The sequence below is a fragment of the Zonotrichia leucophrys genome, chromosome 4 (assembly GCF_028769735.1).
Source record: "Zonotrichia leucophrys gambelii isolate GWCS_2022_RI chromosome 4, RI_Zleu_2.0, whole genome shotgun sequence".
Lineage (NCBI taxonomy): Eukaryota > Metazoa > Chordata > Aves > Passeriformes > Passerellidae > Zonotrichia > Zonotrichia leucophrys.
Window position 1 is genome coordinate 5,607,718 of NC_088173.1, and position 17,234 is coordinate 5,624,951.

At 34.1% G+C, this 17,234-nt stretch overlaps 1 protein-coding gene across 3 annotated transcripts in view; it reads right to left on the reverse strand.

Moving 5' to 3' along the window:
• ATP8A1 (ATPase phospholipid transporting 8A1) overlaps positions 1–17,234 on the reverse strand; it is a 102,791-nt gene that overhangs the window by 51,708 nt on the left and 33,849 nt on the right. For 2 of the 3 annotated variants that reach the window (XM_064710328.1, XM_064710327.1), the window contains exons 14-22: positions 16,458–16,546; positions 15,876–15,920; positions 13,230–13,302; positions 11,144–11,249; positions 9,866–9,948; positions 9,636–9,685; positions 4,969–5,038; positions 3,883–3,967; positions 174–313 (exon numbers count right to left, since the gene is read on the reverse strand). In XM_064710328.1, coding sequence (XP_064566398.1) covers positions 174–313; positions 3,883–3,967; positions 4,969–5,038; positions 9,636–9,685; positions 9,866–9,948; positions 11,144–11,249; positions 13,230–13,302; positions 15,876–15,920; positions 16,458–16,546 — 741 coding nt within the window. The remainder of the gene's footprint in view (positions 1–173; positions 314–3,882; positions 3,968–4,968; positions 5,039–9,635; positions 9,686–9,865; positions 9,949–11,143; positions 11,250–13,229; positions 13,303–15,875; positions 15,921–16,457; positions 16,547–17,234) is intronic. The other variant, XM_064710329.1, reaches the window with a different exon arrangement.

Here is a 17,234-nt window from a genome sequence, read left to right on the forward strand (position 1 = left end):
ACACTAGATTTTGTTTTTCTACCTAAGTGTTATTCCTCAAAACTGATTCACTTTTCATGGTATAGAAAATAAGAACGATAATTAAGAACTCACTTTTCTGCTCATCCCTCTGCCCACCCCATCCTCCCCCCAACCAGCCCAAAGCCCAGAAAGCTACAACAAGCTGCACATACCTTTTCAATTAGTTCATAGCTCTCCTCAAGTTTGAGCACTCTGTTTTGTATAGCTGTAGAAGCACGGTGATAGACATCCAACCATTCTTGATAATCACTTTCTGAAATCTCAGCCACAGCAAAACACAGAGTTCTTAAGCCTAGAGAGAAAGCAGATAATGATTCAGTATTTGTTAGACCCTTGCCTGATATGCCTGCAGTGAGTAGCTTTTGAAAGTTGAAATTATTCTGTATTTTATGTATGCTTACGCCTGATTTCAAATTACTGCTGCACATCTTGAGGAACTCTTTAAATATACATAAAGTAAAAATGAACTATAAATAGAAATTTATTCAACAGAGTAACAGTTTCTAAGAAGCTGAACGTAACAGAGGTGATGTATTTCACTGGAAAAAAGAGTAAATTTTTATGCAAGATTTGACTTAGTTTAAATGGTAAAAAAACATGAAGAAATCCCAACACTTGCTGAACAAGTATGCACACTGAAACATTTAAAGTGTAAGATTAAATCTCATTTCTGATAAAAAGATTTATAAACTTAAAAGTTGCTATGCTGGAAGGAAGTAAAGTTAAAATATATCAGCACAATGTTACAACTGCCCTTTTCACCCCTCCTCAATATTCTTAGGGAATTCTAGTTTGAAATTTATCATCTAGAAGCCAACTTTGAATCCCCTCATTTAACTTTCCCATCTCACGGATTGTTTCAGCTTTCCAAATTCTTAAAATAAAATCATCATATACCATTTGGCAATTTTACTTACCAACCTTTGAGCTGGTTGATATTATTAACAGACTTTTTTCCTTCAGCAAAAATCTGAATTTAGCATTACAGCAAGAATTTGAGACGGCATGATTTTAAGAAATATCTATTTTTTGACAACACACATTTAACACTCAATTTAGGTGTTAATTTAGTTAGGTGTGAATTTTCTAACAGCTCATTTTCACATATTACCAGATTTCTAGAGAATGAAGGTGACATAACTCTTTATATACTAGTTTGCAGTATATACTACACAGTTTGCAGGCCAGTAGATTTAGAAGGGGGCAGGCAGGATTAATGTAGTTACCCTTTGGTCACTTGCCCACTCTGCTCTAGGAGACAAACAGCACCACAACCAGGGATGGTTAAATGTAACCTTTATTTGGTCACAGGCTTCTGCAGCATACAGATCAGCACCAGTGGCAATTTTGAAATTATAACAGGTTGGGCATGAAATAATGCATGTGTCTTAGATGTAAGAGTAATTTAGTATCTTTTTTAGTAATTTTTAGTATCTTATCATTTTATCTTCAGGATAAAAACCATGTGTAATGTGGGTATTCTGACAACTAAACAACATCAGGAACACAGTGTCTCACCATTTAGACTTAGAAGAATAAACTCAAGGCTGACAACTCAACTGATTTTTTTTCTCTGCATAATAAGGATATGCTTACAAGGTCCAAAGCAATGAATATAGGTGAAGGGGAGGAAAGGAATCAATGTCTGACTAACAGTGATACTATTTCCACAATGCTTCCAACATATTTTCTGCAGACAATAAAATGAAGAAGAGAAATCCAAGTGTATGGAATGTCAGCAAATAGTTTTTTCAGGTATTTGCTTTCTCTTTTTAAATCACTGCCTAATTATACTTTTTTAAAAATTTTTAATATGTTTCTTTTCATTGTGACTTAAAAGAATCTTCCAAATAAAACGTGGAAAACAAAATATCATTAAGCCCGGTTGTTAACAGACTGGAACAACACAGGAAAATTACAGAGGACTTTTCTATTTATCCAAGCAGGCATTAACACTCCAGCTTAATAAATGCTTACATACAAATGCTAGCCATGCTAACCACTTCATTTTTGAGCAACACACCAAGAGCAGGCAGCAAATGCCAAGGACATACTGTCCTGCCACATGAAAGGATACTCATGAGAAACTTTGCAACATAGTTGGCTGCCATTTAAATCTGAAGTAAAAATAAATACCAAATTTTTAATCAATTCCAGAGATATGTGATTTTTTAAAGATTGAATTTTATGCTTTTTAAAAGTTAGAAATTCACTCTTCTTAACAGTAAATCTTTCAATCTTTTGCAAAGAAGGATACAAAACAAACTGAATAAACTTCTTAATTCTATCATATGTACCATGGTTCTAAAGGCAGATGGATTTTTTCACTTTTTATATTGATTTATTTAGTTCAACTTGACTGCTAAGGACTTGTACTACTGATGTAATGAGAATGGTAATTAAGAACTGGGTTGAAATTTTCACATCAATTCACATAGGATAGAAGACAGTGATCTAATTTGGTCTTTTCTGTAACCAAATATATACCTTATGACCCAAACTAACTTCACACCTAAGTAACTTTTTCTTGGCTAATTCTGGTTAAGCCTTTCTAGAACCCCAGAGTGTGTCTGAGGCTTTGGGCTATACCCTCAGTCAATTTTTTTTGGGGTATAGTTCTGCTTTCAACTTTATTGTAAAATTTATTCTACCTTTTTTACCTTAAGATTCCTTAAGACTAACCAAATACTTCCTGCAGAGATGTTGATATGAAAAACTAACAAAAGAAACAGATCTGTGACTTGTTTCTGCTGTCACTGGTAGAACCAAGAGACTGAAGCTGCTTAATACACTAGCCAAAACTCTAAATTCCATGATAAACCAGAAGACAAAACCTAGAGAAGTCAAATGCATGACAAAAAAATGACCTTTCATGATAACAAGAATATCTGGCCAGAGATCAGTTAACAAAACATAAGCACTGCTTTTTAGTTTCCTTCCCAGTGTAAATTTATTTTTAAGACACATTAAAGATAACTTTAATGTTCTAGCAGTGTATTAGAAAAACAAAGAGGTAGCAACTCTGCAGTTCAGATTCCCATAACTCATATAATTCTGCTTCCAACTTCTCTCTACCTCATTGATAAATTGTAACAGTATGATACTGCACAGTACAACACTATAATCCTCTTGAGATACTAAGGGGGAACGGCATGGAACATCTAGGAGCTATGCAGAAACGTTTCTACATTCTGCTTTTCTCATCACATCTGTACTGTGAAATCCAATATAATTAAATAACTAACTGGCTGCTTGTATCAATCATCTTAATTTCACAGTCTTTTAAATTTTACTTACTATTCCTACTTCACAAACCCTCACAGAGAGGTTCCACACCTCTGGCAACTGTTTTGTAAAAGCGATTATTAAAACTGCAGACACCAAAACAAATCATATGGACACTGGCAATCCCCCTTATTTGGACTGGTGACAGAAACAATAAAGCTGAAAGCTACCTTAAAAGCACTACACTCATAATTTCCAACCATCTTTACTTTGGCTACTTCTTCCTGTGTGCCCATCCCTACAGCATCACTGGGTATGGACATGAAAGCAGCCATGGGAAATGAGATCTTCACAGAAACAATGTGCTATGTGTTTGCTCTCTGGAAAAATATGTTTTGGTTAAAAGATTCTACTGTATACTCTGTGGGTGTGTGGCTTGTTTTTTAGGGTTTTTTAAAGCATGAACTTATTAATAAAATTGCTTAAGAAGAAGACTTTTCTTAAGGAGACATTGCTAAAACAGAATTTTCAAACATAACATGAGTAAAACACTACAGCAAGACAAAATTTAAAAAATAGGAATTTGAGCAGTAACTGAATTTAATATTTATTTTTATACTGAATAATATCACCCACCTTCTGTAGCAAACTGCTCTAGATGTTTTAAGGTAATTTCTTTGTATTTTGAACTTTCAGCAAGACGGTCATAAATTACAGTATCCTACAAAAGAAATAAATATAGCTCAGAACACTTTAATCGAAAAACTATTTCTGTTATGGGTAGACAATACAAATCATGCAGGAAAAAGGCTGAAAAATGGAAATGTATTATTTGAGCATCAAAAATTAATAGACATAATCTTATTTCAAAAGTTAAAGGACTTCTTAATCCTCAGATTTTCTAAATCTACAAAGTCTGCTATAATGCAGTCTTTTTCTTCTACATCTTTGGATGTTATTTCCCCTTATTTTGAAACATGCCATAATGCTGCTCTCCTCTTTTAATATTATGCCCACAAAGTAAAATTAGTGCTTCATAACTGTCATTCTCAGATTTTTTGTAGCCAGCTTAATAAATGGAATATTAACAACAGGTTCGGGTTTTTTTTTCCCCTAGAGAAGACAAAAAATGGACATTTATATTTAAAATCTTCCTTTCCCTAAACCATTCTGGAACCGGATTTCAACTCCTTCCTCCTCAAACTTGACTCAATATACAGGCTGAGAACTAATGAGCAACTCTCCATTCCCCTATGCATTATGATAAGGATACCTTCTACAGGTCCTGCTTTGGGAAAATTGACTTCTGTGTAATATCAGTGGCTGGCTAACACTCCCATCTGGCCAGTTCTGCTAGATTACTATCTCTATCTAGTGATCCATGCCCAGCTACTCCAGCAAGTAGTTAATACATGTTCATCCATTTTCTAGGGAGTACAGAAGGAAGCAATTATTATTAGGAAACATAAAGGTATTAGTCCAGTAGAAAGAGTAGGATGAACAGAGCTGTCATACCTTCATAGGCAGTTAGTAAGAAAGGATATTAACCAGTTCATCACACTGAACAGCTACATAGCAAAACAATGTAAATTGAAAGAGGAACATCAACATTCCTTCCCTTACATTTTCAATGTTTTGACTGCAGTTATTACAATCTTTTGCTTTTGTATTTTTATTGGTAGGATGTATTCTTTGTTACAGTGAAAAAAGAATAAAACTCACAGCTCCTTTGCAGTAGAGTCTTAATTTCCCTGATGGTGTGCGAACTATCACGGACATTCTCTTCCTAGTGCTGAAAGAGAAATAAATTCTCTATATAAGGCGGTTCATAAATATAAGCATTTACCAATATTTTACCTAATAATATTAATATATATCTTACATTATACAAAGAATAAAAGTCAGTACTATCAATTCTGAATTATGCTTTCAGCTGACTGGGATGGAAAACATTTTTGTGCCTACCAATTAAAATGAATACTATTTTTCTGTGCATACTTCTGTAGGCCTTTTTCCATTAAAATGATATTAAGAATTTTCACCTTCATCTAGATACTGTATGACAAAAAAGCACCTTAAAGCATGAAGCACTTATCGTGAATATCATAAATAGATAGTGTATCATGGACTGTTTCAGTTTTTTCTTCCTTCCCAGCCAGCCAGAATCACTCATACACTGTACTGTGCTGCAATCCTATTACTGTTATCCCAGAGTTTCATTTATCATGCAAAGTTTTCAGTATGCTAAGAGCTGGAAACGAGCTGGACTAATTTTAACTACTCTCTGGCTCTCAGTTGTTAATAAAATCCAAGTAATTTTTTCTTTTTGTTCTCATAACTGAGGTAGAAATTGGAAGAAAACATGGAGAAGACTGTTACAGTCTGCTTTCTGTCTTCTTCCCTTTGAGGTTTGCCAACAAGCATTCTTTAGGTGCAAGATCATGTCCTGTCAAGATGTGTATTTATATAATAAGTTTTTAAAATTTCAACTTTATAAATAAATCTACAGAAACTATTCAGGGAGCAAAACACTTCTCATAGAACAATTCACAGTAAAACAGAGATGGAAATAAATGGTCCTTTAACAATTTTGGTTCCAGCTGAAACTGAATCCCATTTATACATCATCAAGGAGCATTATTGTATAAATGGTTCCTGAAGTTCAGACTCCCATGGAAAACATCCTGTAATTGGAATGTGGACATAGGTTAAGGAGAGAAATTTATAATTATAGATGAAGTAACAGGCTGAAGAGTATCTTCAGGAAAACATTTTCTAATTTCTCCTGGGTGTGCACTCTGTTTCAAGTAAAAATTTCTGAAAGGTAATATTAAATGACATTGTTGCTGTGAATACTGCACAAAAGCCCATACAAAGCCATTAGCTACTGCAACTTCTTTTCCATTTCACCTCTAAACCTCAGATAAGTAGAATTCCAAAAAGCCTTAGACAGTGTCCAGTTGTGAATCTACTTAGACAACACTGGAGAAATAAGGATCATCTAAACTACAGTTAAGCTGCCTAAAATAAAAGCATGTCTCAGATCCACAGTGATTCCAGCCAAGACTATCTAGCTTCTGCTACTTGAATTCATTACACTTGCCAGAATGTTCAATTCAGAAATAGTGAAGGAATTACAGTAGGTGAGGGGTGTATAAAACAATAATTTGATCTATTTATCCTTGACAGGTAAAAACTCAGCAGTTTTGTACTTGTCTTGCAATACCAGAAGATTGCAACCTTGAAGTCCTGTATGGAGTTGCATATTATTCTACTGAAGATGTATCAAAGAATCACCAATGACTTCCTGTAGCATTCTGAATTTTAGCTATACAGACAGATATTGACTGACATAAACTTTCTTAGTAAAACTGCAATAAAGCTAATGACCAAGAGCTACTGTCAAGGACTTCTAACTTCTTAAAAACCTTTTTATGGCAGTGACAGTTTTATTTCCTTTTCCTGGTGAACTACAGTAAGCCACTAAATTGCACTACTGCAAATAATTGTAATTGTGAGACCACTGTTTTGTTCTGCTTGTTCTCTATAGACTCAACATGAGCAGCCATAAAGATGACCTGGTTACAATGGGAAAAATATTGAACAGAAAATGTTTGCTGAAATAGTGACAGAGAAAAAGCCTGGAAGCCTAGAAATTGGAGGCATCCTGAGATACCATCAATATGCACAAAACTTACCTAGAATTTTTTGTCTGGAAAAGGGAGAAATTAGGAATTGACAAAAATCTGGAATAATAAAAATTTGTCTTGGAGAAAAGAACCCACCATCATCTACTGGCAGTCCCAAGTGAAATACAGAAATTAGAAGCATCTACTGATTGCTAAATGTGGTTGTGTCCTGCATTTCCTTATGTCTGTGCCCCACACAAATGACTTACCAGAGAGTCAGCCCCAACACAGAGCCTGTCTAAGAGTCAGCCCCAAGCAAATCATCCTCATCCTCATCCCCAAGCACACCCTCAAGGGGTGTGCTTGTATACATTTCTCTGCTAACAGTAATTTTTAATAATCTGCAATTAAAAAGTAGGTAAAAGAGCCCCCATGTCCTTGAGTGCTATGGAATCCTGCAAACCCACTGTTGGGATCGCTATGGACCTGCAGGCTGGGTAACCTAACTAAGATGCAGAAGAGCTGGTAATTCCCAAGGAGTTGCAGTGGAATTATAAATAGACAGAAGCATCTTAAAGAGACAGAAATACTTCCCTAAGTCACAAGATTTGCCAAGCAGCTCTTGGTAGGTCCAGTTACTCTATCACCTGACTTTACTTAGTATTAAACAACCACAGAAAACAAACACTGCTACAGAGGTTTTGGTATCTCCTCTGTCAGCCACTCACTTTTTTTACTTTTAGAAGTAAAGTCACAAAATCAGTGTGTTCTGGAGCTTTCTGAATAGATGAGAGGAGGTAAGGCCCCAAATGCTCTAGGATGCCTTCTGTCTGCCCAGCAGAACAGCTAAGACAATGTGGATTACTCATGAAACCAACTACACAGAAGAGACTAATCAAGGTATGAATTACAGGTAAATACTGTAAATACAGGTAAATACTTCTCTTTTCACAGGCAAAAGTGTAATCACTGAAAAAAGAGAGTATCAGAATTGACAAGTCTACCAAGTATTCCTACAAATTCTACTTCTGCAACATGCTTCTCTGTAAGACTGTTCTATCAAATCTTGATGCTGTTGCACTCTACTTGCAGAAGAGTCTTAATCGGTGAGGAATTTATTGGCATTTTTTCTGGGAAAAACTTGGAACACCTGCAAACTCTTAACTCAACAGTTTATTCAAAACAGATTACTTCTCTGAAGGTACATGCTCCTACCCATACAAATAGTACTGTTATGGAGCCAAAATTTCTCTTGCTGTGCAACACGGGTGACCTCTAGTGCTTCCAACAAGTCAATTCCAAGCACAGCTAAATACTGCAGAATATCAAAAACACCTATAAAAACTGAATACCTAACAAAATTCTGGGACCAGTATCCACCAAAAAACTTGTACCTCCAAAGGTTGAGATTTAAAAGCAATTCTCGCACCTCCATAAAGTATCACAGTTTAAATTACAATTTTAGACTTATGCAGAAGTTTTTAAAAAATCTATGAAATCAAGACAAAGATCAAAACCAGAAACAAAGTAGCAATCCTTCACTGCTACTCCAGAAACACAATATGAACTTTCACAGAAGTCAAATTAACAGCAATGCACTTTGCACTACATATTTGGTAACTTACAAGAAAAATAAAATGCAAGTAATGCCTGCAAAAAAAGTGAAATCATGACATAAATCTAAAAAATTCACCTATGTCCTCTACAATATAAAAAACCCCATTAATTGCAAACAGATGTTAAAATACATTCAAAACTATAAATATTACTTTCTGTTGAATCTTTCATTGTTTCATACTATTATTGCTATTACTATAACTATAGGCAACTAACTCTGATTTCACACAACTTATCTTCAGTCTGTCTCTCATGCATTGGATTGTTTTATTTTTCTCCTTTTTTTTTTTTGTTTTGTTTTTAGCTAAGCTTAAGGGAAATATAATATGACAGGAAGGAAAGCAACAATCACTTCCCACAGGTACAATTATGAGTAATCATTTTAAGAAGAAAAGGAACTTCCTCTACATGCAAATGTCTTCCTTATCCTGTGCCAAAGTAAGCAATAGGCCTACACAAACATTTAGAACACAGGAGCATGCAGAGATACAATATAAACAGCTCTGTATAAGAATTGAAACTGCATCCATATTTCTTATGGGTACATTTATAACTCCAAGAATTTTACCATAAAATTTTTACTGAAAGCAAAAGATGTGATAAATCCATATCCCAAGTAAGCCAACTGGTCAACTACTGCAGTGATGCTGCTCAGAAGATATTGAATCTCAGTCTAGAGTATTTAAACAAGCCATAATTATACAAGTATATTTAAGGTCAAATGCAAAATTTAATTTAGCAGTAATGATAAATACACTTATTTTTTGATAAATCATATGGTGTCAGGGTTTTCAGAAATACATTTAGAAGTTTGAACACTTTCTTATATTATTTTCCACAGATTTTTTTAAGTTTTGATATCAAAGTTTTTTTTTAATCTTTGCACAAAGGCAAAAGTGAAAAATATAAGTCATAATGTAGACAACAAGAAAAAAAAGAGCCTCCTAAAATTTTTTACAGTAAATCAGGCAGTGTAATCTTAATCATGTACTCTGGTCTGTCTATAGTGCCTTTACATATTACACAGACAGAAGCTACACAACCTGCATACTTTACCTGTAAAAATATAAAAAATGTAAGCATTTTTATCCATGAGAGAAGTGTCTAAGTATTTTCACAAAAAGACACCAAGTACAAATTTACCTTGTAAATTCCAGGACATTTAGCAGTTCATATCTCTCTTCCTGTCCCAACTGAAGAATAAAAAAAAACAAACCAGAGGGTAAGAATTCAGAAAAAAAAAGTCAAGCAAAAGAACCAAAACCAATCAAACAATATATCAATACTAATGTATCACAATGCAGTTATTCAAATTATTTAAACTAAAACATAAGCAAATGCAGTAAATTATAATGTTATTCCAAAGTACTTACAGATTCAATGATTACTGAGTCAGGTGTCCTTCCAGTGAATACAAAACGAAGATTCCTGGCTGCTCTGACCAATGCTCCTTCATCTGCAGCAAGTTCAATAGTTATTTTACAGATGTACCAGAAAACTGTTAATCATGATTTAATCAACACAGTCCAGGCTTTTCTACTTTTCACTTCCTTTTTCCTTTATGGATTTTAAGATTAAATGTGGTGCTGGAAAGAACTCTGTTTCTGCTGTGAAAACTGATGAAATGAATTAACAGTTTAGAAAAAATAACCCCTGAAAGGAACACACCTCTCAGCTCAGTAATGAGAGCACCCTCTCTAAAGCACCTAGGCTAGCACCTTCCCCAGGTTACTGGACAATGTTCAATGCTTTTTGTTTAAGTTCTGTTGGAATAGTGGTAAGTCATTGCTGTAAATAACAGATAACTTCAATGTCTACACTCAAGAAATCAGCAACCACATCTCCAACAGTCATCAGCTGTCTCCAAGTGGCTCAGGATGTCAGAATGGAGTCTGCTTGTGAAACAGTGAAACCGTGCCATGACCCAGTGAACTTTATTTATGGCCACTACTCTGCCCTTTTCTTTCAGTTGTTGAAGGCCAGGATTCACAGAGCCAGCCACCTAGAAGCTGGGGAGCCCAGGAAGAACTTCTACATTTGAGGTAATTTTTCCCATCATAAATTGTAACACATTAGCTCATAGCACATTAGCACATATTTTAATCATTCTGCCTTGCTTAATCATTTCCTGAATTCAAAAATTTTCTATGAATCACAATAGGCTTGAAACAGACCTTTTGCACAATAATCTTTTCTCAGTCCTTAATAGAATTTATCACAATTTCTATCCTATTAAAAACATTTCTGTTTTGATTACACAGTCTCTGTTTTAAATCAGTATCATGGTTACCAAGTATAGAATAGGCTTATAGAATGAGCAAGGACATCAATTTGTGTCCTGATTTGATTTTATTTACTTCTGAGCACTTCCTTTAGAACTCCACAGCAATCTGACAACACCATAGCAGTGCTGTATAGTTACTGATTCTTTGCCCTTACATAATTCACATAACATTCAAATGTATTTTCTAATGAAAATTAAAAAAGTCTACATCCTTTTTAAAATAACTGATTTTAGCTGATACCAATTACTTTTTGAGGGATAAGTTCGGGGTTTTTTTAATTTTGGAAGATTCTTCAAAAACAATAAACTGAGTAAAATTTGCTTGTTGAGTTGACAGAATATGTTCACTGAATTATTTGAGTCTCACCTGGAGATGCTGCTTGATATATAATTTTATCACCTTCTCTTTCTGGAACTGCTGTATGACACACTGCCATCATTGTCAAGAACTCACATATTATAGGTGCAGTTGGCTAAGAAAAAAAAAATAGGTCACAGTGTGATTCATAATTTAAGCAATAAACAACCAAAATGTCATAATAGATACAGAAAAATAATAGCCCAGAAAAATTTAATGAAAGGTACCTCTCTTCTTTAAATACTATCTGTAAACTAATTTCAGCATGCACATACTTACTTGCATACTGCTCTACTTACATACTGGTTATATAAATAGAATTTACTGGCATTTGCTACCATAACAATCAAAATTAGATAACCAGAAACATGGAACAGTTCAAATAATTACTTTTTAGGGAAGGTAAGTATGAATGATGTATTGAAAGAATTTTACTTTATTCACAGAAGTCTCTTTGGATGTTGTAATTTTTACTAAAAAATAGTCTCTTCTACTTTTGTCTAGTACTGTATTTGACAACACTTTTTGAGAACTTTTAGAAAGATGTAGAAAACAAAAATCACATGGAAAATGTTGCAAGATCAGACTGCTTTAAAGATGAATATATCAGGCACTTCAAAATGTTAAAAGTGGAAATGATTTAAAATTATTTAGCCAAAAGAGGGGTAAAGAGACATACAAGTAGAATACTTGATTGGACTGGACAAATCCAGCTAAGAACCTTACTACTGCAGCTGGCCTTTACAACATGAATGAACTGACTGGTTTGAAAGAAACTCCAGCATTCCCTGTATGTGAGCTCAAAGCAGCTGCCACCTTGGCTGAGGGTTTCTTGTAGCATACTTACGGTATTTCAGTTTTGTATTTCAGACTAAGAATAACATTACAATTACTTTATAAAATACAATAATCTCTGAAAACCTAATTTAATTCTGTAGTGCAGAAAACTAATGGGAGCAAGTTCTGTTTCTCTTCCACTGATGGGTCCCAGATCCTCTAAGATGTATTCACAAAGCTGAATTACAAATTCTTTTCCAAAGAAAATACATTTAAAATACAGGGTTGAAAGCTCTCTTTGAGTGTGTACCTGAATTTTTAAGATGCATAAAGACGCATTTTTATAGCATGCTTGTATTATATATATTTAATAATACATATCTACCAGAAAATGTTGAAGATTCAATAATTGCACACCAAAGCACTTCAACAAGAGCAGTAATAGCTGATTCCTCTTTCCAACTCTGCCACTCTCCCTGTTACTAGCACTGCAAATATAAATGTACAGGCCTGTGCAGGTAAGTGTAAGAGTCCCCTTTGATTTAGATACACTTGAGAATTGTTCTCAGACTTCTACCATTAAAGACTGCCCCACTGGTAGGAAAAAGATGCTTCACTGTCAGTTAAACTGGAACTAGCCTCTTGCAAGGACAACATTTAAGAAAGGAAAAGAGCAATTTACTTTAACTCTTCAAAGAGAACAAACAGTTACACTGTTTAAAGTAGGTGTGGTTATGACTAGGTAAAAAAATCCCTCGCGCAAACAAAAAGCAGAAATTGATAATGACAGTACTGTTTCTTAATCAGATAATAAATAACTTATTTTCCTGAGAAATGTATTGTCTCTTTGGGGCAAAGATAAGTCTCCAAAATGCCTCCTTCATTTCATGATCTGAAGATCTAACCTTATGGAAGCATGTACACAAACCAAATGCATATGGTAAACTCCTGACTCCTGTCCAAGCCCAGGTAAGTCATGTCAGGATGTTAAGTTAGCTCAGTTTATCCTGAAAGCTTCAATGGATGTCAAGACATCATCTGAACAGCAGGAGTACCAGTAAAACACCCAGAGAAGGAAGAACATAAGACTACTTCAAACTTATACCATCTGAACCATGACATCAAAACAAAAAACATGGGGAGAAAATAAGGGGTGGATCTAATTAACTTATATCAGCAACAATTATTCATGAGCTCATGCTGATTTTGTATAAATACACAATTTATTTGTTTTCCCTCAAAGGACATGATCTTTTGAATTACTGGAAGCAATGGCTTCATGTCACAAAACAATGACAATTGATTCTATTTAACTTACATGGTTGTTCTGAAGATTGTCCAGTAATGACACATCACTAAATGTTTTTTCTTCTCCATTTTGTGGGCCTTGCCTAGAAATAATTGAGTAAAAAAGAGGTCACTCTTAGCATGATTTTAACAGTTTATATACAAATCATCCAAACACAAGTTTTGGGCTATAATAAAGGCTGCAATCATGTATTGTGAGAAAAAGAATTGAAAAGATACTTGTCTCACATTTCCAAAGTTTATTTAATTTAAAGAAACCTTGGTTTATACAAATACGCTTAAATCCAGCAAAGTTTTTCTGCTGAATTTAGGTAATGAAGGATGAAGTAAAAATAAATCCACAATGTAAAACTGAGGCTTCTTGTCTTCTGGTCTCTAGAATGAGATTATAAAAGGGGCACAAAAAATATACAGGCCCAAAGAGACCACAGCTCATCAAGAAATTAGCATTTTTAGGGTAAGTTTCTAAATGTCTGTAGAAAAGCAAGTCTGGAATCTGAAAGAGGTAAACAAATGAGTTCAGACATCAGAAAAGTCTGCATGCAGAGAATTTGCTTTTTATTGCGTATGATCAAAAAGGAACATATGAAATGGAAAGATAAGGAAGACATAACAACAGTGGTTAATATGGACTTAAGAGACGCAAGGAGGAGATGGTTCTGGAGAAGACATACACTAGCATCCCCCAAATTGCACAAATATTCTGGCTGAATGTGAGAGCTCAAATATGTAGATACCTCTAGGAACATTTGTTACTGCAGCTGACTACAGCTACAGTCTTAATACTACAGCCTAAGTATTAAGACCATCTAGATGACTTTGAATTTTAGTAAAACAAAACTGCTGAAATGTGAATCCAGTTGAAGGAATTTTTTTCTCATTTACTTTAGATTACATAATCTTACAAAGAATAAATATATTTGGTGATTTAAGTTGAAGAATAACCATATACATCAAAGGCAGTCTAAAGATTCTCTATGAAAACCAAAAGTGAGCTGTTTTAGTCCTGCAGTAAGTACCATGGAGGAATACAAAGTGCAGAATCTCCTCTGTACTGCCATGCAAGGAGTACTTTTTCTAACTTTGTAATTATAGCAAAACATCTGAAGTATGCTTCTTCACCAAGACTTCTTTTCTGAATGCAAAACAAATAGATCTTGAGGTGCCAAATACTAACATCTTCAGACACATTATATTTGTTCAGAGCCTAAGCTTTAAGCTTTGTTTGCTTAAAGCTTTCTGATATAAATTTTCTGGATTCGCAGTGTTAAAACACAGGAAAATATTTGCAGGTGTAAGTTTTAACGAAGCAGAGAACAACTCTTTCTAATACAAAAAAAAGATACAGAAGATTTGGGATTTAGTATATTAGTCATGTTAGGGCTAGAAATGTTACTGGCACAAAGAGATTTTATTAATTGCAATAGATTTACACACTAAGAAATTTCAAATATAATTTTTTTAAGTATTTCTAATATATTCTTTGCCTATAAGGTTTGGATTCATTTTTTTTAAAAACTACTGTTGGAATATCAGTTTATCCATTTCAGATGTCTTCATAAAGATATTTATGTGAATAAATATTTACTCAAAACCAGTCTTTTTTCATTAATGGTTTATAAGCAAGCATGCTTCATTTCATGTAAGCACTGCCTTGTTTTAATGAAATTCCTTGTATGCAGTTAAGCAAACTTATGTATCTTTAGGAAACATTTTCCTTCTATATCAAATGATATTCAGGTCAGGTAAGATTCTGGGTTATGGCTGTGAACTACATTTTATGTGTTGCAGGAGGAAATTTTCTGCCTTTTTTTTTTCTATCTAAACAAAGAATTATTAATTCTAATTTAGTCATTATTTTTTTCCTTCAAATGTTTTCAACAAAAGATGACAACATGTTCCAATTTTGTGTTCCAAGTCTTGTTGTCACTTTCAACAAATAAAATAATGGTAATTTAAAGACTGTAAACAACTTTTCTTTCTGTGATGTATCTGAGCTTATTTTGAATGGTATTGCAAATATTTAGTGTAAGAAAGTATGATGAAGAAGCACAAGGCTTCATGCAGATGACAGCAGAAAGGAAGCCAGGACTTTTCTTTCCTGAAGTCCTCATTAAGACATTAATGTTAGTCCCAGGTGTATTTGGGTGCTGTAATCTCAGTTCCAGTTAAGAACTATGTAGTGCTAATATTCTAAAACTATCTGGAGGAAGTAAAATAGCAACAATAACATCACATATTTTTCACTCTCAAATATGGATTTTTTTTCTAAACATAGTATTGATTATTACTAACATACTACTGACTACCAGTAGAAAAGTGTGATTAAAGTTAACATAGTACCAGATATATAATAAAAGACAAAACTTTCTCTCCAATAAGTAGTTCTGAATTGCACCAGGACTGTCAGTATAGCGACTGCACTATATTTCAGGGATCCACTTAGAGATTCTATTCCAGAGTATGCAACCTAATGCCACAGAATTTGAACGGCATAACTTTGTGTAAGATGGTCAGTCTGTGTGAATTCAATGCTGAATTAACTTCTGAGCAGTAACATATCTCACATTCAGCTCCATCTCTAAATATACTGCTCAGTATTTTTAAACCTGAATCTTCAAGAAACAGCAGAAGCTAAATGATTTTTAGAGCTTACCAATCATCTGAAGGAACACTATAATCCTCAGGCTCAGGGCAATGGCTGCACAAGAAGCAAGGAAAAAACAGAACAGGGACAGGAGAAAGAATCACAAATGCTAAAAAATTGGATCATGTGTTAAAAAGAAGTAGTTAGTTAATAAAACAAAATTACCAAAAAGCCCTGCTTTGTAGCTATTTTGCTAGTGCCTAGATTGCAATGAAAATTGCAAAAATATGGTCTTTCTATTGAGACTTCATAAACTCTAACAAACCAAGTTTTTGCAAGTCTCCTTCAGGCTTTTCTTGGTTACAACATTAAACAGGGTAAACAATGGCAAAACCATGCATATTGAAGATATTGAGGCTGCCTTACAGCAGAAAGCCTGTGATATCTCAACTTTATTTTTTTCCTCTTTGCAAAAAGAGACTTCGTGACAGACGTGATCCTGTCTCTTATGAGTAATATTTTATAGTCACAAAAAGCTGACTGAGTTGTAGATATTTTCAGATGTAAGTTTATTTTAACTACAGTATTAATGCATGAGTACATATGGACAGGCAGAGGCACACAGATGAAGGAATATATAAAAATACCTACCCATATGCAATTCCTGCTACTGTACACTTCTTAAATTGCATGACATTGCATGTCAGGGTACCCGTTTTGTCAGAAAATATATATTTGACCTAAATGAATGATAAAATCCATTATACATCAACATTCAGCAGTTAGTGACATATCTAGTACAATTCATGACTATCAACATATGAAATATTTTTACCTGTTCTGCAATTTTAACAGTTTATAGGAAAAAATCCAACAACAAAATCAATACATAAACATGGCAGATACACAGCCTTCATACCCACTTCCAAAGAAATCAATCAACTGAGATGTCAGGAAACTTAAGATTTCTTCAGTGCACAGTGGTGTAATTAACCATCCCTCACTCTACATTTTGCTGAAGTGCAAGAAACTTGTGAAGACCACTGAATTTGCCAGTAAAACAGTAAACTTCGGACAGAAAGCAATATGCTAAGTAAAGTATCTATATATGCAAATCTTTTTGACATAGATGTATCTTCTTAAAGGCCACATCTTAGTAAAAGCACAACAGCTCAGAAATGCCAAATTACAGGAAAAGGAGAAATATATTCCTTTCTACCTACTCTACATCTTCTATACCCCTGGCATTATAAATCCTTCCGTTCCAGAAACTACTAGGTAGAGCATTTTAAAATTCAAAGCTGAAGTACATGAACCTGTGATATTTTTATGTTTTGTTTAAACCTGATCTTATGAAAAAAAGTTAATATATGAAGAAATGAGGTTGTCTGTGATGAACCAAAAGTTCTATGAGTCACAGGTAAACTT